A 20,498-nucleotide genomic window follows, 5' to 3' on the forward strand; every position below is an offset into this window, starting at 1 on the left:
TATATATATATATATATATATATATAGAGAGAGAGAGAGAGAGAGAGAGAGAGAGAGAGAGAGAGAGAGAGAGAGAGAGAGAGAGAGAGAGAGAGAGAGAGAGAGAGAGAGAGAGAGAGAGAGAGAGAGAGAGAGAGAGAGAGAGAGAGAGAGAGAGAGAGAGAGAGAGAGAGAGAGAGAGAGAGAGAGAGAGAGAGAGAGAGAGAGAGAGAGAGAGAGAGAGAGAGAGAGAGAGAGAGAGAGAGAGAGAGAGAGAGAGAGAGAGAGAGAGAGAGAGAGAGAGAGAGAGAGAGAGAGAGAGAGAGAGAGAGAGAGAGAGAGAGAGAGAGAGAGAGAGAGAGAGAGAGAGAGAGAGAGAGAGAGAGAGAGAGATAATATATATATATAGATGTATAGATATATATTTAAATATATATATTAATATATATATATATATAGAGAGAGAGAGAGAGAGAGAGAGAGAGAGAGAGAGAGAGAGAGATAATATATATATATAGATGTATAGATATATATTTAAATATATATATTAATATATATATATATAAATATATATATATTTTATATATACTGTATACCTATTTCCATTCCGCAACTTTATCCCAAAGTGCAGTCTAACTGTGCGCATGGGTGGAATTTTGCTCCTTTTGGCATTTTACTAGAATTTGCGCTTCTAAAATTGGCGGGCATTTGTACTTTTGCACCTTTTAATCTGAATTTCCAAGCTAAATTAGCAACGGAGCCACTTTCCATTTCTGGAAGCAACCATGTACAAATACACACTTAATAAGTGTGATTTGACATTTAACAATATCAGCTTAATACAATGATGAAATGAATTGTGAAATAAATAAAATTTAGTAAGTGGTTGTATTTTCACCCAGTTTCCATCCACCTCAGCAGTACAGTCCAAAAAGTGTGACTTTCTGTACATGAGCGCCATCTACTGGTGGTCATCATTGCACATTCAGAAAATCCCACACCTCAGTCCTCTATATTTGAGATATTTAAATGCAAAACCAATCCATGTCCATCATTTGTACTATAGTCGCTTATTTTGTCATCTCTCCGTGCAGTCTGTGGTTGCAGCGTAGAAGGCTCGGTCACTCGGCTGTGTGACCAGTCCACGGGGCTGTGCCAGTGTCGGCCCGGAGCGTTTGGCCGGCAGTGCGACAGATGCCAGGCAGGTCACTGGGGCTTTCCTAACTGTCGTCCCTGCCAGTGCAACGGCCATGCCGACGAGTGTGACCAAAGGAGCGGTGCATGCATTAACTGCAGGGACAACACCGGAGGAGACACGTGCGACAGGTGACGTCTTACGGTGGAATCTGCATCACCAGACAATTTCTTTTTGTTTTACGTTTGAAGAGGTGGGTTGTGAATTGATGGATGTTTTTAGTGTGCTTTTGTGGAAAATTTAAGGTAAATAAATAATCTGTAGGAATTTGCAATTATTCCAAATGAGTTTGTCAATGTATGGGGATTCAACTGGGAATTGAGGTGAATTTAATGGAAAGGTGTCATATTTAAGAATACAGGTACATTTAAACATTTTGTTTTTCCAAAAGCATCCTTGCAGAATAGATAGCTTATAGTACCTTAATTGCGTCATATTTTTTCAGTTCACTCAAGTGGCCGTGTACTTGTAGCTGCCACTTTGTACCACTTTAATCACATGAAATCTGGTTGTTTTAGTCCAAATAATGCATAACATATATTTTACCCCACAACCATATTGAAATTCCAAATTAATACCCAAAATTTTATTTGAGTAAATTCCTTGTTTATTCCCATTTATTTCCATTAATTCCAGTTAATTACCATAGAAGTTTCCACTCATGAAAAGACCCCAAATTTTGCCAAATGCTACGACTGGCGAGTGTCATCTTGCATTGCCTTTGCCGTTTCTTTAGGTGTGCCAATGGTTACTATGGTAACCCCATTCTGGGTGTAGCTGCTGGCGGTTGGTGTCGACCATGCCCCTGTCCAGACGGCCCCATCAGTGGACGGCATTTTGCAGCATCCTGTTACCAAGACAACCGTAACCGGCAAATTGTCTGCAACTGTAACCAGGGATACACAGGTAAACATATGTATGATGAGCTTGCTTGAAGTTTTGAGAGGTTTTACAGTGTCTTCCACTCATTTAAATGGTACATTTAACTTAACTTAAATGTCAGCCATTGAAGTGCTGGGAATACAGGATTTAACATTTTAAACTTATGCTTTCACTTTTGATCCTGAGCAACTTCAATTGATGGCCAATTATAACACAGTACTTTCAATATCTAACCTTTTGCTGTTTGCCCCCTCCCCTGTATTACTGGTACAGGGATTGTTAAACGCTCCAGGCTGACCATTTGTAAGCGTAAGTAAAATAAATACATAAATAAATAAATAGTTAAATAAAATGTATTGCCCCCACCCAAGCACTGCCAACCCCACCACAAGTGTGTCTTTATTTTCCACCAGTCCTGCCTATGCATGCATTGCTTTCACACTCTGCGGTCCAAGGTGCTCAGACATGCCTTCACAAGTGATTTTTCTTTGTGAGTGACCGCATTACGTAGAACCATGGACACTGCTATTGCAATTCGGCTGACCACTTTCTGAGCCTTACATGTGTATTGTACTGTATGCAATTGTACCCCATTGAAATTTTGGGAAATCGAGCTTCCCAGTTCCCACAACAGCAAATAAATTGTGTTTCAACTTTTGGAATGGTTCATTGTTCGTCTGGTGGGGTACATCATTGTTCTTTACAACCACGAATAACCAGTTTCTGAAGCTGTCTGTGAATATTTTTCCCTTTCAAGGATCTGAGCAGGAAGGCCCATTTTATTTTTAGTTGGCGGGGGGTCTGTGAGACAAGTCTGTGATTTATGTCAACTCTGGGTCAGCTACTGTTTGAAAAACTGTTCGTCTTTATCTAAATTTTAATAACATTGGAAACCACCTCCAAAACCAACAAATGAGCTGATACTCCTTTTCTTTTCCCACTCACGTCCAACTTTCATGTTTTCTCCTCTTATGCTTTATGAATGTGACCGTTTCATCTTTCCCCACCTTTTCATTCCCTCTTTCTCTAATTTCCTCTTGTACTCCTTCCTGCCAGACTCAAATATGTCCGGTATTTTGTTGGTCGCGCAATTGAGGTGCATTGCTAGAGAGTGAGAGTACTGGCATCGAAACCGTTGTTTTGTGCGGCGAATTTAAAATTTTAGATCTTGTGTGTATGTTCTTGATCCGTCTTTTAAATTGGAGATGCACACCGCTAGTAATATCGTGATTATCAAATCTACTTATTTCAGTCTGATCGATCCGCGTTTCCTCCCAATTTAGGTACTCGATGTGAGGAATGTGCTCCGGGTTACTATGGCAACCCCTCTCAGCCGGGGGGAGGCTGCCAGCCGTGCCAGTGCAACAACAACATAGACATGTCTGACATTGAAGCGTGCGACCGGCGAATTGGAGAGTGCAGGAAATGCCTTTATAACACAGAAGGACCCGACTGTGGCATCTGCAAAAGTGGTTATTTCGGAGATGCTTCAAGACGCAACTGCAGGAGTAAGTCACTTTTTCACACTTCCTGCTGCCCTAACATTTTTTTTTTAATTGTCACATGCTTATCCCCGTGCACACTTTAGAATGTGTATGTAACTTCCTTGGCACGGAGCGCAGCCAGTGTATGGAGCGTGAGGACTGCGTATGCCAACGGAACACAGGCCAGTGCCAATGTCTTGCTAATGTAATCGGTCAGACGTGTGATCACTGCTCCCCCGGACACTGGAACCTGGCTAGTGGCAAAGGCTGTGAACCCTGCGGTTGTGACCCCCACAACTCAGTCACTTCATCATGCAATGAGGTACATGCATACAGCACACATAAAACGAAACAATGCAGCAGAAAGTCAGTCTGACTTGAATTCAATCAAAACATATTTTCCAAAAAGCAGAAGTGGCAGGGGATAGCAAATATGAAATGTGGTGCTGTTCGAATCGCTACCCTCGAGCAAGGCATTTGACTTCAAGTGTAACCGATTGGAACGGGATTATGAACATGTTTAATTGTGGTGAACAGTGGAACATCAGTGGACCATCTGCCCCAGGACACCGCTTGGAATGGAAGGTCTTCACTGGCCTCAAAGCCGTCCAGACTCGTCTCCAATTTAAAAATGTGTGGCATATTATGAAGCCTAAAATATAACTGCGGAGACACCGGACTGTTAAGCAACCTGTGTTGTAACTCAAACAAATCCACCAACAAAGCTTCAACAGTCCTCAGTTCCCAAACACTCTCACTATGTAGATGTAACACAGGGGTAGATTTGCTACATTTTTTTTCACCTAGATTTCAACGCATTTACACTTGGGGCCCATTCCATTTGTGTGCAGCATAACGGCTATATGCAGCGTCATCATGTTTACTTTGAACTTAACGGTCCACTAATTGATCCAAGTCTGCATATCTCAGTGCTCTACTGGGTTCATGTTCAATCAGCATTTCTTTATCATATTCAGGACCCAAACCAGTCAGTGATTTATTGAACAGTAGCAGAATTTTAAAATCTATTCTGCAGCTTATTGGTTGCTACAATAATCAAGTCTACCGGATATTAATCATGAATGTATCTCCTGGTCTGCATGTAATCATTTAGTTTGAATGTTTCTCCATTGTGTACTAGAGGAGTTCAAGAAAGTCTCTCTACTTGTAAACTTCCATTTGGAGGATTTCAAGTGATGTTATTTTTCACCATTTTTTTTTTGTCGTTCAGTTTAGTGGACAGTGTCAGTGCCGCGATGGATTTGGTGGAAAGACCTGCACGGACTGTCAGGAGAACTTCTGGGGCAACCCTCGGACACAGTGCAGAGGTCAGGACCATGAGTTGAAGTAATACTCTTCTTTTGTTAGTAATAGTAATAAGCATCAGTCAAAATGTCTTTGTCAGTTATAAATTAGTGTAGCGTGCCACTTGGGGGGAACCCAAGGGATACATTTTAATCATAGCTATGGTGCCCAACATTCACAGATATTATTTTTATATACAGAGCACAGGTCACTATCATGTTTACATTTTGTGTTCTGTTAACAATACTTGAATTCTCAACGAAGGGTAATTGACGCACACCTAAAATTTTGATAATTGACTATAGATGCCACAAGATGGCATCAAAGCACTACTTTTGACAATACGAAGGCTGAGTTGAATCAAATTAAAAAAAAGCGACAAAAACTGAATTGCAGATATGCATGGGAGCAAAATACACGTTTTAATTTCACATATTTACTTTGCTCTTCTCTCCCCTTCTTACAGCTTGTGACTGCGACTGGCGAGGCATTGAGACGTCCCAGTGCAACAGAGTCACAGGTCATTGTGTATGCCAGCAGGGGGTGTCAGGTGTCCGCTGTGACCAGTGTGCCCGAGGTTTCTCTGGTGTCTTCCCCAACTGCCAGCCCTGCCATCAATGCTTCGGTGACTGGGACCGCATTGTCCAGGTGCAGGGTCTCATGAATATATCTGTATAGGTAGAGAAATTTACAATTAGGTTAGGTGAGATGAAATGTAAACTCACCAATGGAGTGACAATATCTTCTTCTACAACAGGACCTAGCGATGCGCACCAAGGCTTTGGCAGAGCGCGCCCATGAGATTCAGACCACTGGCCTTACCGGGCCGTATGAGAAGATTTTCAGGGACCTGGAGGAGAAACTGGCCCAAGCTCAAGGCATCGTCAACTCACGCAATGCCACCGCTGCTGCCATTACCACTCTGATGGAGCTTATTGAACAGCTGAGGTACAGGTTCCTTCATGTCTTGATAGAATTTCCATAGATTAATATGTGACAGAGCACATTGCTACTACTTTTTTAATGTGTGGATTTTTCAAGAAGTGTCTGATAAATCTGTTTAATTTATGAATGCTATCCATTAACAACTACGTGTCTTTTTTTCCTCAGATCTCAGATCGGTGAGACCACCGACACATTGAACCGTCTGGAAGGAGATCTGACTGTCGTCCAGGACAGCAACTCGGAGGCAAGCAAGGACCTGAGTGCTCTCGAGCGGGAGGCCAGAGAACTGAACCTTACGTCAGAGCAGCTCCATCACCAGCTCGATATCCTAAAAAATTCCAATTTCTTAGGTGAGCAGGTGAAGGGCAGTCCCTTATTTTATTGTCACTGTATTGATTTTTTTATTCTTCAAATTTGTCATTATTAAACCTTATTCACGCAATCGTCTACATTTGTTCTACCTTTTCTATAAAATGTATTGTTCATGTTAGATACTGATTTTTTTTTTTTACTACAATTTCTCTCATTCTCTCTCACAAGACAAGATAAAACATCGGGGATTTATAATAAACCCATACAACTAAAGCAACAATTTCGATATTTATCAGCCACAGAAACATACCTTTAGATTTATGGAATTGATTGGATAGACCATGTGTTGCTGTTCAGAGTTCCCACGGCTTAATTTATGAAGGCCTAACAGGCTGATAAAGAATAAATAAAATTAACCAATCACATGCCCACTCTGCTGTTTGAATGACAAACTAAGAGAACAACTATGAAAACCGCACTTTTAGGACAATACGATACGTTTATTAATTAATTCCACAATTTAATCACTTCTCTGTATTAAATATAAACTGCATATTCCTCAATTTAAATCTGATTAGGTATGGCTCTCTCAGCCTAAATGCCTTAATGGCTGTGATTTACAAAATGTACCTTTTTTGATGAAGTTGAATCAATCAATCTCCTCTTCCGTCATCCCTTCTCTACCAGGCGCGTACGACAGCATTCGCACCTCCCACAATAAATCTTGGGACGCTGAGCGCCGTGCCAACCAGTCAACAGTGACCAGGCCCAGCACAGTCAGCCAATCAGCAGACACCCGCCGTCGCACCGAGCGCCTCATCTCTGCTAAGAAGGACGACTTCAACCGTAAAAATGCCGCCAACAAGCGCTCGCTGGGGGAACTCAAGACCAAAGTTCAGAATCTGGACATGCAGAAGATCAATGAGAAGGTCTGATCTTGGTCTGTTATAATTATAAATAATGCAAATGTATAACTACTATTTTATGCATTATGCATATATTAACTGTTATCAATGAAAATTTCAGTGACAGCTAAACGAGTAATGAGCGAGTTTCACTAAGGGAATGTCTTATCTTTTTGCCTTATATTAATTAACTAGCTTCTATTGTCAATGTTTTGTATAATGATATTTTCTGACACATATACATAACCTGCCCTACAACAGGTTTGTGGTACAACAGGCGATGCTCCCTGTGCGGAAAGCCCTTGTGGTGGTGCGGGTTGCCGTGACGATGAGGGGAACCGTCACTGTGGAGGCCTCAACTGTAACGGTGCTGTAGCGGCATCTGACAATGCTTTGGAGAGAGCCAAGCATGCCGAGAAGCAGCTCAACAAAGCCATGGGAGAAGTGGAGGGACTTGTTTCCAAGGTATGGATGCGCTGTAGTTCGTTATAGTTGTCATGGTAGCAAATTGTCTGTTGCCATTTAAATGGATTCTGAGAAATATTATTACACTAACTTTGTAAAATTGAACGCCTCTCCAGGGATTATAATAAATGTTTCCAAGGTATGGATGCGCTGTAGTTCGTTATAGTTGTCATGGTAGCAAATTGTCTGTTGCCATTTAAATGGATTCTGAGAAATATTATTACACTAACTTTGTAAAATTGAACGCCTCTCCAGGGATTATAATAAATCTCATAGATTACTTTTCATTTAACTAAAGGACAACATGTGATCTTTAGTAAATCCTTACCCATTGTTCTTCGAATGCAAGACAGCAACTACAGATGAATTATTACAACAAGTTGAAGTGATTGTATTGTTTTGGTGAGGTGGCGGAAGCCAAGACGAAGGCAGTGGAGGCCAAAGGTAAAGCCCAAGCAGCTCTCGACAAAGCCAAAGCCACCAAGAACCAAGTGGAACGCTCCAACAAGGACCTGCGAGACCTTATCAAACAGATCAGGGACTTCCTCATGCGTGAGTCTACTAGATTAATGATGTCATGATAATGATTTTTTTCACTACAACATGTCTTGTGCCTTTCTTTTAGAGGAAGGGGCGGACCCTGACCATATAGAAGCGGTGGCCAATCGTGTGCTGGAGCTCTCCATCCCCGCTTCTCCTCTGCAGATCAGACATCTTGCAGACGAAATCAAAGAACGCGTCCGCAGCCTTTCCAACGTCGATGCCATCCTGGCGCAGACGCAGGATGATGTCCGTAAGGCGGAAAAACTACTGCTGGATGCCAAGAGGGCAAGGTATTTGTCATTGGGCAATTTAGTCAACCAAACTTCATTTGTATCGCACCTTTCACTTCCAGGGATCCACATTATAAGAAAAGAGATTTACACAATTCATACAAGGGGAAAAAGAGTAGAATGGCCCTCACTTATAAAAGAACACTTGATGTGGTAAACCGAGTTCCAATAGAGTATGTTACAAATCAATCAGATAAGAAATTGATTAAGAATAAACCTACAGAGAATCTCAATGTCATATTTGTGACACTCCAGTACAAAACAGATCAAAAGTCGATTTCTTACTTAAACGTCTTGCGAGCATGCAACAACAATTTCAAGTCCAAAATAAATGAGTCTAATTGGCTGCTGCTGCATGCAAGTGGAAGCAATGAATTTAATACAAACTTGTGTTGGGATATCAGGATGAAAACTTGTGTTTCTGAAATCATGTTATTGGGAATAAGTGTCATTTATTTCTGATCCGTGTTAGTATGCATTGCTCAGGAGTACATTTTACACATTTTGTGATTTTCTCCATTCTTCATTTACTCCATTCCTGATCTTTATTTAACTTGACATTCTACTATCTAGCCATCATTGGAAAATATTTTTAAGGCCTTTTGTGAAAATCAATTTTTTTCCCAATTTGACACAGGTGATCTGTTTTTTGCTTGGGGGTCACACTTGCAACAAGTGTCCTCTTACTCGTTCTTTGCTTTTAAGATTACCCTTAAAAATTGCAGACTTAAAAAATACTTTATTTAATTTTCAAAAATGACTTGCAATGAAGATTCTCCTAACTTCCAGAAAGTACCCAAGCTAAACATGCTAAATAATAATTGAAGCAAATATCAGACTTTGGCTTTACACAATCCTTTAAAAGAATCTAGAAGTCAATTCTAAAACTCGCAAACCCCCTTCTGTGTGTATAACATTGTGCTGCTGAACAGGCATCATGCTGAAGGTGTGAAGACCACCACAGAGACAGTGAAGCAGGCCTTGGTGGATGCTAAGACTGCCCAGACATCTGCAGAAAAAGCCATCGCCAGGGCCAGAGCTGACATTGATGAGACAGAGACCCGCCTGGCACAGGTAAACAAAAATATCCAAACCACTGATTCAATTTCTACCCCGTAATGCTTACCCAAAGGGACTTGCAAAGTCCGACATAATCATTTTTGTGACACTGCTTGAGTCACTGATGGTGTAGTGGCATCCTCGCCCGGCTGATGTGCGAGCAGCATGGATTCGGTTCTCGTTCAGTGGAGGTGTGTGTGGTTGCTTGTCTCTCGTGTGTCCTGCGACTGGCTGGGATAACCTCCAGCAGGCCCCGCAACCCAAAGTACAGGATAAACGATGTTGAAAATGACATGACAAATTCTCAACAGTTTTCCAATGGGAATAGAAATAAAGTCAATTCATTCATTTCCAGTCTCAAAGTGTCACACTGACACAACGTATTAACTATCTGTGATGACGTTAATAACATTTTAATATTCCTGTTGTACAGCTATAAAAACAGTTAAATATTGTAGTTTATAATATGAATATGCAGTGAAACCCGTTTATTGTGGGGCATACGATTAGACTGACCCGTAATAGGTGAAATTATGTAAGTTACAAAATAAAACCTTTTTTTTTATAGTAAGACACAAAAAAATTCAAGCACATATTAAATCTATTGTATTTGAACAATTCATAACATTACTTTTTGCGTAATCAGCTTGTATCAATTTTAGAATGTTTTTTGTTATGTAATGGTCGGATCCCCTGACCTCTGTGCTGCCTGCATGAATTCCTTTCCGATTCATGGACAACGTGAATGTGAGTGTTAAGGGTTGTCTGTCTGTCTTGGTGACTGCCTGGCATGCCTCTTGGCCAAAGTTAGCTGAGATAGACTCCAGATAACCCTAAACAAATGAACACTATAAGTGGTAGAATAGTCTTACTTTGGTTTCAAAATTGTAAAGCTATTGCAACGCGTACTATATGTGTTGCTAGGACTGATTTTCACATTACCTGCACGTGAACCTCCACAGATAGAATCAGAGACATCTGACGGTGAGCGGCAACTAAGCGAAGCCATGATTCATCTGGGCACGCTGGGCCGTGAGATTAATGTGCTGAAGACCAAACGCGCTAACAACAGCATGGCAGCAGCTCGGGCTGAAGAGACGGCCACGATGGCACGAGACAAAGCGAACGAAGCCAAACAGGTATGTGCGCTGATCCCTCTGCATGGGCAAATGTGTCGTCTTTACTGACATACACACTCATCTTTTGATGCTCAGATTCTAGACGGACAGCTGACCGATAAATACCATGAGGTGAAGCAGCGTGTTGGCACCAAGGTCAAAGCTGTTCAAGATGCCAAGACGAAGGCGGAGAGCCTTAGGGACGAAGCGAAACAATTACTGCAGGACGCCCAGAACAAGTTGCAGAGACTAGCAGGTACTGTTTGTGTATGTTTGGAAAAAATGTGAACTAAATCATGGGCTCAGATGGCTGTGGTATGTTCAAGGCAAATCTCGCCTTTTGACTGGAAGTTGACCTGTGACCCAAATGAAGACAGCACTATAAAAAATGGATGGATAGATTTTCATGTAAAACATGACTGAATGTATATCACATGTTGATTGCTCTTGAAATATTTTGTTCCTACAGAGCTGGAGAAAAAATATGAAGAGAACGAGAGAAAGTTGGAAGGGAAAGCTCGTCAGCTGGATGGCTTGGAAGACAAGATGAAAGCCATCTTAAATGACATCAACAAACAGATCCAAATTTATAACACATGCCAGTAGGAGCCTCCTCTTCTGGTCTGACTTACTATTCTGCACACTGCATGTCAGGTGGAACATACCAGGAGAGCTAAATGTGTGCAAGTTGTATCGGTTTTCATTGTTCAAAAAACAATCTGGAATTGTATGCTTGTAAATGTGTGTACTGAATATCAAAAATGCGTGTCTAATTTAAATAACAGATGTCCAAACATACGGGCTAAAATAACATTACATTAACTACTGAATGTTATTTTTTGGAAAGTTTCTTTTGATCTTTATTCAACACAATTAACCTGCTGAAATTACACACAAAACACAACCGCCTTGTGGTTTTAAACCAATTAGATCAAAACCCTCATGTTTAAGCCATGTTTTGTTTTGTTTTGTCACAATGGAAAGGAAGCCAATAAGGAACGTCTCAAACATGCATTCTTGTAATCGACTCTTACAAGATTCAGGGTGATATTAAGAACTGCCGAGTTGAATATACTGTATGGCACTTGCCAGTATTCCATAAATTTAAACATATGCATCTATCCATAACTGTGTTTAATTTTTACTGGGCTATTATATTCCATTGTCATGGTAGTTTCAGTTTTACAGTACAAATGGTATTAGGGCTACACATAAATACTTAAACAATAATATAGCTGTAATATTATGAGAACAAAATTGTAAAATAGATTTTGCATTTACATGTATGCTTGACAAAAAGTGAGAAACCAAAGATCAGAAGAAAAATGCCAAAGTTATAAAGTACTGGAGTATTACAGTGCCTTAATTTTGTGAATAAAGGTTGAAAATTTGTACTATTTTTCGTTTGTTTTAATGTGTTTCTATGTTTCCAAATGTTGGTAAAATACTTTGTTTACATTATGGAAATATCTAACTTCTTGTAATTGCAACCAAATTTGCTTGTTTGACTTAGTAGAATCTTTTTCGCCTTACTACAGTAAAATCTGTTTTGATATTTTAAAAAAGGTTTTCCTTGCACTTCAAAAATGTAAAAAACAAAAACAAAACGTGAGCATATATACAATTATACATCCAAAAATGCCTTGGGAAATGTTTACGCATCTTTTTATGCACACCCTTGTGACCATTCCTGTAAACGTTTAATAAAGTCATATAAAAGACGTTTTTAGTTTAAAAAAAAATCTTCTGCCCCAACCCTGCACACACTTGTTCAGTACTGTGCATTACAATTAGCTTTATTCTTGACCCAAATAATTTGGAATTGTTCATGGTACGTGGTAAAAAAAAAAAAATCCGTTAATTAAATGTGCGTCGCAAAATAAACAGCACTATAAACGTGTCTCCTGTACATGACGCATTAGCTCTTCATACCTTTCATATCCTTGAAATTTAGCTCTTTTTTGCCTTTCAAAAGCATTAAACGAATTGTCTTTGTCGAGGATGTCTCTTAATGTCGTTTGGCATCGATCCTATTTGAGTGTACATGTGCCCACATCAAAGAGAATTGCTACAGATCACGTGGTGTCGCCATCCAGGAAGTGACTAGCCGTCTCAAGGCTCGGTCGGGCAGGATGTTGTCCTAAACAAAGTAGACTTCTATTCCGCGGATTGTCCCCTCATCAATGGCACCAGCAGGCTGACCGTCGTTCACGTATCGTCTTTCGATTAAAGCACATATTCAATTGCCCGTTTAACTTAGTCCGAAATGGCTCCTGGATAAAAAAGAAAGAAAATTCCAGAAGCTCCGTGGACTACGGGGTTGCGTGTGCGGCCAGGAGCTGAGCGGCCTGCTGTCGCGAAGAAAGCTTTAGCAGGCAGTGTGGACGCGCAGCAAGTCGCCGGTTATTGTGTACGCGCACAAAAACATTTGACGTCTCCTTAAATTGATGCATGGTGAGTACGATGCTTTCGTTTTAATATCAAACAGCACCTTGTCCCCAGATGACCGCAAAGCCGTGCCTTATTTGTTCTTGTGCAAAATGGAGGTTAGCATTAGCTTTAGCATCGGCTAATGCCATTAAGCGATTGTTTTGCTTCTACTGCAAAATTCAGGCGTTGGCAGTCGAATTAATACATTTAGATGACCAATTACGTGATACTATTAGCACACTTCGTAGATTAAATCTTGGGTTTCAGAACTACATGCAGTGTAAATGTATTGACGTTTGTAATGACGCCAATGCTCAATTTAACGGTGACCGCAAGATCTTTTGGTGTTGTTAACATCTCGTGTAGACTTGACGGAACTGCAGGTAATAGTTTATTAAAGATCGACAATGACAGCCATCGTGTTTACGATCGCAACAATAACGAGCGCATGCTTTGTTCAGCCAATATTTCCCAACCGTTATTGAGCCAACGCACGTATTTTACATTAGAAAGACTTCATAGCACACGCTCATCATAAATGTCACAAAAATGTTGGGTTTATGGGGTGTAATGATGATGATTTCTCCCTTGAGTTAAATTTGGGCCTGATTAGTCCAATACAAAGCAGCTATTCGCATTCAGGAAATGCATCAGGTGGATATACAGGTTAATTGCACCTTTAACAGAAGATTGTGCCTTTTGCCCACTCATAAGATTGTGCCTTTGCCCACTCAAGTACTCAGCAAGTTGGCTAATGTTGTTGCCGGTGACAGTGCTTGGACTGTATTTTAGGATGCCACAGAAAGAGCACAAACTATAGCATGTTGAGGAATAGTTGAATTGTGAAAAATGTGAGTAAGGTGAGTTTGTCGTAAATCTTACCCCCCCCCCCCCTAAAAAAAAAAACCTCAAATCACTACAGTCTTTTCGGGAGGGGGCACATTTTAGTGCTGATGTCATTTTTACCTGCAAATGTATTATATGTGTCAATCTTAACGTCAATTACGTGTCCCTTTATGGCATTTGAATAAGTGAAATATTTTCTGTTTCTGTTTCTATGATGCCCTAGGTTTGCCTTTCCCCGGTAGTGATTGTCTTCTAAGAGAGGTGAGACCCGTATCATCGCCAAGATAGCCGGGCCAGGCAGGAAGCGGCACACCTCAGATCCAGACCCCAGCAGCGGCAGCGAATCCGGCGACGGGCGGCCCCTTAGCGCCAAGTGTCTGAAGATGTCCAGTGGCAGTGGTAATGGGGCCGCGGGCCGACGCGGCGGGGCTCCGAATCAGCAGAGGGGAGGAGGTGACCATGGGTCAGAGCTGTCCTCCAGTGCCAATAAGAAGAAGCAGAAGGACAGAGCTAACCAGGAGTCCAGAGAGGCCAAGAGAGCTGCTGCTGCTGCAGGTGTAGATGGAGTACTTGCAGAGGTCAAAAAGGGTAAGCAGCCCATATTATAGAGGAAAAAGTACACTACAACAAAAATATTGTAACTTTCAGTGAACTCGGAATGCAGTTGTCTGTGGAAATGTTATTTATGTCTCGAATACGTTAGTATGCACCCATGTCTGAGTTGATTCACTTGAATTTGATTCTGATTTGGAAGTAAAGGATACATGGGCCTGGATGGTACTTTGTAAAATCGAGAACCTTTGGATATACTCTGCATTGGATGATACTGTCGACCCCCACATACCAGCAGTTTGGCACCCAGATATTCGCATATTTTTAGATTTATTTTTAAATGAATTTTTTTTCTTTTTTTCCCCATACTTGGGTCTGTTATTGCGCCTTTTGTTTGGTGTAAATCCTTGTTGTGACATAAGGAAGCTGCAGAGTAGAGCTATGTCATACATTCTGGCCACCTTCGTTCATGCATTAAAAGTGCACTAATTAGGAAGCTTTCTATAATGAAAAAAACCCAAAAAATTTAAAAAAAATTTAAACCCTGAATTGAACATTGAAAAAACGGTTAACATTTTTTAAACACTACTGATATTTTTATTCATATCCAGTACTTAAAGGCACTAAAATATTTATTTCTTATTTCAGCCTTTTGGGAGTATAAAATCCCAGCAACTGGTCTGAATGATGGAGGCCTGGTGGTTTGTTTTATCATGTATTAAATGATTAGATGGACCATTGATTGTAACAAAATAAAATAGCAAAGCGGTTTTGCCCCCATCATTCCTTTTGATATATATCAGCTTTTATAGATTGATAGGAAGCACACATTATTTTGAGATTTGTAGCCTTAACACTCCTCAAACATGTATGTATTTCTTTTTTACTTTTGACTCAGAATGAGACTTGGTTTAGGTTTTGCTGTTTTTTTCCACTTGTTACTTTCTTCATTATTAATTTATTGTTTTAAACATCCTTGTTGTTGTATGACTTATTTTTTGCTCCATCTACCGCACTTTGTAAGCAGCGGTTGTTTTAAAGTGCTCCATAAATAGTTGAGTTGAGTCATGTTCCCGTCATGACCCTACCATCAAGGTTGAGTGTGTTGTCAAAGATAACACACATATCACAAACATCTACCTGTTACATATGTCACGATTGATTCAAGTGACTAACCCACAACACACACAAACAATTAATAGGTTTGTGCATTTAAGCTGGCGATCATATTAATACAAGTTAAGTTTGAGACCCAACTGCCCATATACATATTCTGTCCATTGTGTTTTACGACAGTAGTCCCACAGTATTTATAATTCCACATGTGCCGTTGAATATAGACAAGCGTGCATGTCGCCATCGCAAGTGCGCAGTGGGCCGGCAGCGCCTGACTGAATGGGAGCGAGCTGAATGGAAAGCTCTCCTCTAGAAAGCAAATGGCTCTCGTTAAGTTAGATGGCCGTTAATGTGGCAATGTACACATCCAGACTTGGACTTTGGTCTTCTAATGATAACTTATTTAAAGGCTTTGCAGTTAATTCATGCTTTTGTAATAGAAGCAGGTGCAAGGTTGATCATGTGACATTCAGAGCAAGTTCATGAAAGCAGTTACTCTCCCGCCCCATCTTCATCTTTTTTTTTTAATTCCAGCTATAAAGTAAAAGTAATAGCATTGATAAGAGTAGAGTCCAAAGTATTAGAAAAAGTGACCTACCTCAAACTCTTTCCATAAAACATACAATAAATTGACCAATAAAACATTGTCGACAGAATATACAGCATTGTTGGGTCGTTTTCGCACATAAAGGATTTTTTTATTTCAGCTATGTCACGACCTTTCTCCATTTATTGTTTGCGGCGTGTGCATGTGTGTTTATTGTATGACAAGAAATTCGAGGTGACATTAGGCATTGCAACCACCTAGCAAGGATAGAGTGTTGTTCCTGACATTTAGAGAGAGAGCGAAGGCAGAACGAGAGGGGTGAGTGAAAGCCGAGGCTCTTTAGTTGTGTTGCGGACTAAATAGGAAGACGAGCACACTCAAAACTGAGAATTTGGATTTGATATTTGGCTCACATTTCCACGGCTTTGTCACATGGAAAACGGTATACAACTTTTTTTTTTTTTACTCTATTCTGAAGTTTCCAGTAGATAAGATATTAAATGATGTCTATTTTTAATATGTGCGTGGCTTATGTTTATTTAGTTGGCATAAAATTGTGTGGCAAGTTATTGGATATTTCTTTCTGTCGTTTCTGCGTTTATTACACTATGTAAGCGTGCTGAGACTACAACTTGTGCATGTGAGTGCAGTGGACATGGCTTGAATGAGTGTGAGCAGGTGCACCACATGGCTCTGATTGCCGGGTAGTTTATTTGTATCCAGCCTGACACTGCTGGTCTTGTACTACCAGTTTTATGCAGAGAGCTTAATGGAATGTGTGTTTCACTTTGCAAAATGAATAAATTACTGTCATGTTTTGATAGATGGATTGAAAAACACCTGGGGAAAGTGTTTTGAGTATATTCCTGAAAAACAATCTGGTGGATCAGATTGCATTTTCTACTTGTACTGCTGACAATGTGCCAACCATAAGGAGGCTCACTTTTCAATACCATTGCCTATACTGTTAATATAACTTAACGATCAAGAAGGGAATTTTGTGTTTTCGCTGTGTATGTCATGGAGGCATAATAAGGGATTTCACGAGATATCAGCAACCAGAAGAGTGTGCATGTAATTCACACCCAACTGGCGTGCAGCCGAAATGGATAGAGGAAGTAGGTGCATGCTCATGTTGACAACATTAGCAGACAACTGAAGTCCAGCCACTTTGTCTTTTGTCAGTTGGCCCGAACCCTATGGTGGAATGACACGAGTTGTCGTTAGGCAAGGCAGCTTTATTTATATAGCACATTTAATACACAAGGAAACTCAGGTGTGCTTCACACAAGCAAAGACACACCTACAAGCATTTACCAACAGAACAGTTAACGACATTCAGAAATGAGGCACCATAATGCGTATGCTTCATAATGCACGCATGTTGAATTTAGGTTGTGGCATTCTGAATTATACACACTGTTCCTTTAATCAATGGCATGGGGCAAAAAAAGGATGCTTTTAAGTTAAAAGCTTTTTACTCTCAAGGCTGAGATCACTTGTCTTGGCAGCTGATTCTACTCGTGTGCCGCATAACAGCTAAATCCAGCTTCACCATGTTTACTTTGAACTTTGGGCTTCACTGATTGACACGTGACCAATATGAATAGAAATTGATAAAAACCCCGACCCTGGCATTCTGCGTGCTGTCGACAGAAGCTTCATGATGACGTTAGATTTGTGCCCCAATTACAAGCAATTAATTTGGAGCACAAAGTGTGTTTTCATTACTCAATCAACCTTTCTGTGAACCTTGTCTACCAGAGATTTATTTTTCCTTAAAGTTATTTGAAATAATTGGCAATTTCCTGTTATTTCAGTTGACTTGTATGTAAAAAAAATATATAGAAAAAACATTAAAATAATAAAAGATTAATAAAAAATGAATTAGACCACATTTAATTATTATTTTTTTTTGCACTTTCAGATGTTTTTGTGGATTGGAAACAAAATGCCAATGAAGTTATCATCAAGTTGCGTTGTGGGGAAAGTGTGCAGAAGCTCGAGGATGTCAACACAACCTTCACTGATACACACTGCCATGTGCACTTCTCAGGTAATGTCTGTGCACCACGTGAACAATGGTTGAATTGGGAAGAATTGTTAAAGAAAAACAGTCTACAATGTATACACATTGCTTGACACCTTCATTATTTAATAGTTTTACTCTTGTATGAATGTAGATAATTTTAAAATAGTTTTCAAAACATTATTTCCAAGCCTTAACAAAGTGTTGGTCTTCCTGGGTTGCTGAATAAATCATATTTGACCTTTCCACTTTGACCTTACAGTTTCCATTGTATCTGGTCAATGACTTAAAATGAATAATCTTAATTCTTTACGAAGTTAACATTGACACCATAAATGACCTCTTGCTTTGAGTATTTGATTGACTTGAAGCTTCCAGGTACTCATAATTAGCAAAGAAATCATACACAGAGAAAATATGTTATTTAAATTGTAGCTAAATTAGTTTTTGTGAATATGACCATGTTTTAGTCTGCAACTATACCATGATCTGCACATTACATCTACGTATAGACAAAGTATTACTCCAAAAACTTGCATTTCCATTCAGTTTTAATTTTGCACAACTGAGCGATTGATTTTTCAGATGGCCGTGAGTGGACCTGCCAATTGCAGGAGGAAATCGAGGCCTCTTGTAGTCGGGTGCAATACAAAGAGAAGGGAGGATTTCTGTTGCTCATCCTGCACAAGAAGATCCCTATTCACATTTGGCCCTCACTAAAAGTGAGTTGACAATAAACTTTATTACCATGCTATGGTTTGTATTTTGCCCCCACCCAATGCAAGTCAATTTTAATGAACTTTTCCATTTGTTGTGTTTCAGTCCAACAAGAAGGAGAAAGAAGTTGGACCCATTGAGACAAAAAATGTCAAGGTTCCAGAAACAAGATCTGTTGCCTCAGAGTCATCAGAGCATCGCAAGTTGTCCTCCCCGCTGGCACAGCGTCAATCTCAGGCTCCCTCCTCCCCCTCACGCAATGCATCAAGATGCAGCGGCAGCAAAGCTGAGCGTGCTGTCAAACGCCATCTGAAACACAAACAATCGTCTGACAAAACCTCCATGGACTCTGTGGCGGCGACTCTTGGCGATGGGAACGGCGCGGGCGCTTCACCTAAGCCGGTTCCTGTTAAGAAAGGTAACCAGCAACTCCAAGAGCCCAGTGCGAAGCGCACCAGTGCACATCTTCCCAGGAACACCAAGGAGGACAAGTCTTCTCTGGAACGAGACATGGACTCGGCCCAGACTAGAACATCGCTTGCACACATGCCTGCTGTAGAGCTCCCTCAAACGCCACACAGAGATGGAGACAAGAGTGTAGAAAGATTAGTGGGTGAACATGCACATGAGAGCGCTGTTGCTGTTGCTAACATGGTTCAGGTTAGTAAAAATACTTAAAACTCGTTAGAATGTGTTTTGTTTTATTCAAAATTGAGGAGCATGGCGTCTTCACATTAGTATGGAGGCTTGCACAAAATCTACAGAAATAGTCGGAATGTAATGATTAATTGAAAGTCGATTTGAACTGCTTCGAATGTGCATTGTACAGAATAAAATAATCTATGGAAATTGTGATCACAAACGTATTTGTAATGATAACAGTCAAATGTATCGTACATTTATTTATTGATTTTCATGTTTAGTTCTAGCACTAACAAAACTCTGATAACATGACAATGTAGTTAAGCGGTTAAAATTGTTAGTTAATTTGCAATTTTTTTGTTGCAAAGTTACTGTTTGTAACAAGGAAAAATGCAAAAGTTAAATTCAAAATAAAAAACCTTTCAGTCATTTTGTAAAAAGAAAAAAAGTTGAGTTTAGCTCCAATAAGATTGTGGCGTGACTGTTGTCAAATGCGGCATACAACTCATACTGTGGCTTCCCTCCACTGGCTGCCTTTGTATTTAGAGATTTTAGGAGAGTTATTTTAAATAAAGATTACTTTATTTGAGTTCAATGCACAAAATGGTTTCCCCCTGTCTTACCTCTGATCTGTTCCGTTCCTACAATCCTGCTGGGTGCCTCAGACAAGCTGACCAGTAGAAGTTTAGAGGAGCTTTGTTCTGTTGCTTGTTCCAAACAAGGCCCCTCTTTCATTGTCCATTTTGTTTACAAACAAACAAAAAAAAAACTTAACTCCATTTGTATTCTTTAGCTTTTAAATTCATATGAAACGCGACCATTGATTTAGTGTTTTGTTTTTACTGATTTTACCATGTTTGTTTAATTGCTTTATGCTCAGTTTTTATTGATGGAAAGCACTTTAAGATGCCCTTTTTTTTTGTGCCTCTAAGAAAAGTTGAGTAAAGTTGAATACATGCAAGCTGTATCTGATTTTATTTATTTTTTTTCTGTTTAGGAGGCAGATAAGCCGTATATCTCCGCAGACATTCAAAACAGAGGCTCTGAAACTGTGGCTTGTGAAGACCAACCAGCAATTCCTGTGAGCACAAGTGACTCGCTGAAAACGTCGGGCTTCAACAGCCGTCTTGACTCTCC

At 40.1% G+C, this 20,498-nt stretch overlaps 2 protein-coding genes across 8 annotated transcripts in view; both read left to right on the forward strand.

The window, feature by feature from the left end:
- lamb2 (laminin, beta 2 (laminin S)) overlaps nucleotides 1-12,117 on the forward strand; it is a 38,708-nt gene extending 26,591 nt beyond the window's left edge. The window contains exons 20-36 of one of the 4 annotated variants that reach the window (XM_088291693.1): nucleotides 1,074-1,305; nucleotides 1,911-2,080; nucleotides 2,330-2,365; nucleotides 3,340-3,564; nucleotides 3,645-3,862; nucleotides 4,772-4,868; nucleotides 5,312-5,493; nucleotides 5,603-5,793; nucleotides 5,956-6,140; nucleotides 6,790-7,031; nucleotides 7,269-7,472; nucleotides 7,880-8,024; nucleotides 8,098-8,305; nucleotides 9,238-9,379; nucleotides 10,327-10,503; nucleotides 10,579-10,738; nucleotides 10,952-12,117. In XM_088291693.1, coding sequence (XP_088147819.1) covers nucleotides 1,074-1,305; nucleotides 1,911-2,080; nucleotides 2,330-2,365; nucleotides 3,340-3,564; nucleotides 3,645-3,862; nucleotides 4,772-4,868; nucleotides 5,312-5,493; nucleotides 5,603-5,793; nucleotides 5,956-6,140; nucleotides 6,790-7,031; nucleotides 7,269-7,472; nucleotides 7,880-8,024; nucleotides 8,098-8,305; nucleotides 9,238-9,379; nucleotides 10,327-10,503; nucleotides 10,579-10,738; nucleotides 10,952-11,088 — 2,951 coding nt within the window. In that variant the 3' untranslated portion in view covers nucleotides 11,089-12,117. Of the gene's footprint in view, nucleotides 1-1,073; nucleotides 1,306-1,910; nucleotides 2,081-2,329; nucleotides 2,366-3,339; nucleotides 3,565-3,644; nucleotides 3,863-4,771; nucleotides 4,869-5,311; nucleotides 5,494-5,602; nucleotides 5,794-5,955; nucleotides 6,141-6,789; nucleotides 7,032-7,268; nucleotides 7,473-7,879; nucleotides 8,025-8,097; nucleotides 8,306-9,237; nucleotides 9,380-10,326; nucleotides 10,504-10,578; nucleotides 10,739-10,951 lie in introns of those variants that run through there. The other 3 variants (XM_088291695.1, XM_088291694.1, XM_088291696.1) reach the window with 3 other exon arrangements.
- Nucleotides 12,118-12,539: 422 nt separating this feature from the next.
- The window catches only part of usp19 (ubiquitin specific peptidase 19), a 22,301-nt gene continuing 14,342 nt past the window's right edge, over nucleotides 12,540-20,498 (forward strand). For 2 of the 4 annotated variants that reach the window (XM_088291697.1, XM_088291699.1), the window contains exons 1-6: nucleotides 12,540-12,936; nucleotides 13,982-14,346; nucleotides 17,901-18,029; nucleotides 18,588-18,724; nucleotides 18,825-19,379; nucleotides 20,359-20,498. The exon at nucleotides 20,359-20,498 is cut by the window's right edge and continues 242 nt beyond it. In XM_088291697.1, coding sequence (XP_088147823.1) covers nucleotides 14,142-14,346; nucleotides 17,901-18,029; nucleotides 18,588-18,724; nucleotides 18,825-19,379; nucleotides 20,359-20,498 — 1,166 coding nt within the window. In that variant the 5' untranslated portion in view covers nucleotides 12,540-12,936; nucleotides 13,982-14,141. The remainder of the gene's footprint in view (nucleotides 12,937-13,981; nucleotides 14,347-17,900; nucleotides 18,030-18,587; nucleotides 18,725-18,824; nucleotides 19,380-20,358) is intronic. The other 2 variants (XM_088291700.1, XM_088291701.1) reach the window with 1 other exon arrangement.

This window comes from Idiotropiscis lumnitzeri, chromosome 3, assembly GCF_059441095.1.
Source record: "Idiotropiscis lumnitzeri isolate Australia: NSW breed Sydney's pygmy pipehorse chromosome 3, RoL_Ilum_1.0, whole genome shotgun sequence".
In the NCBI taxonomy this organism is placed as follows: Eukaryota; Metazoa; Chordata; class Actinopteri; order Syngnathiformes; family Syngnathidae; genus Idiotropiscis; species Idiotropiscis lumnitzeri.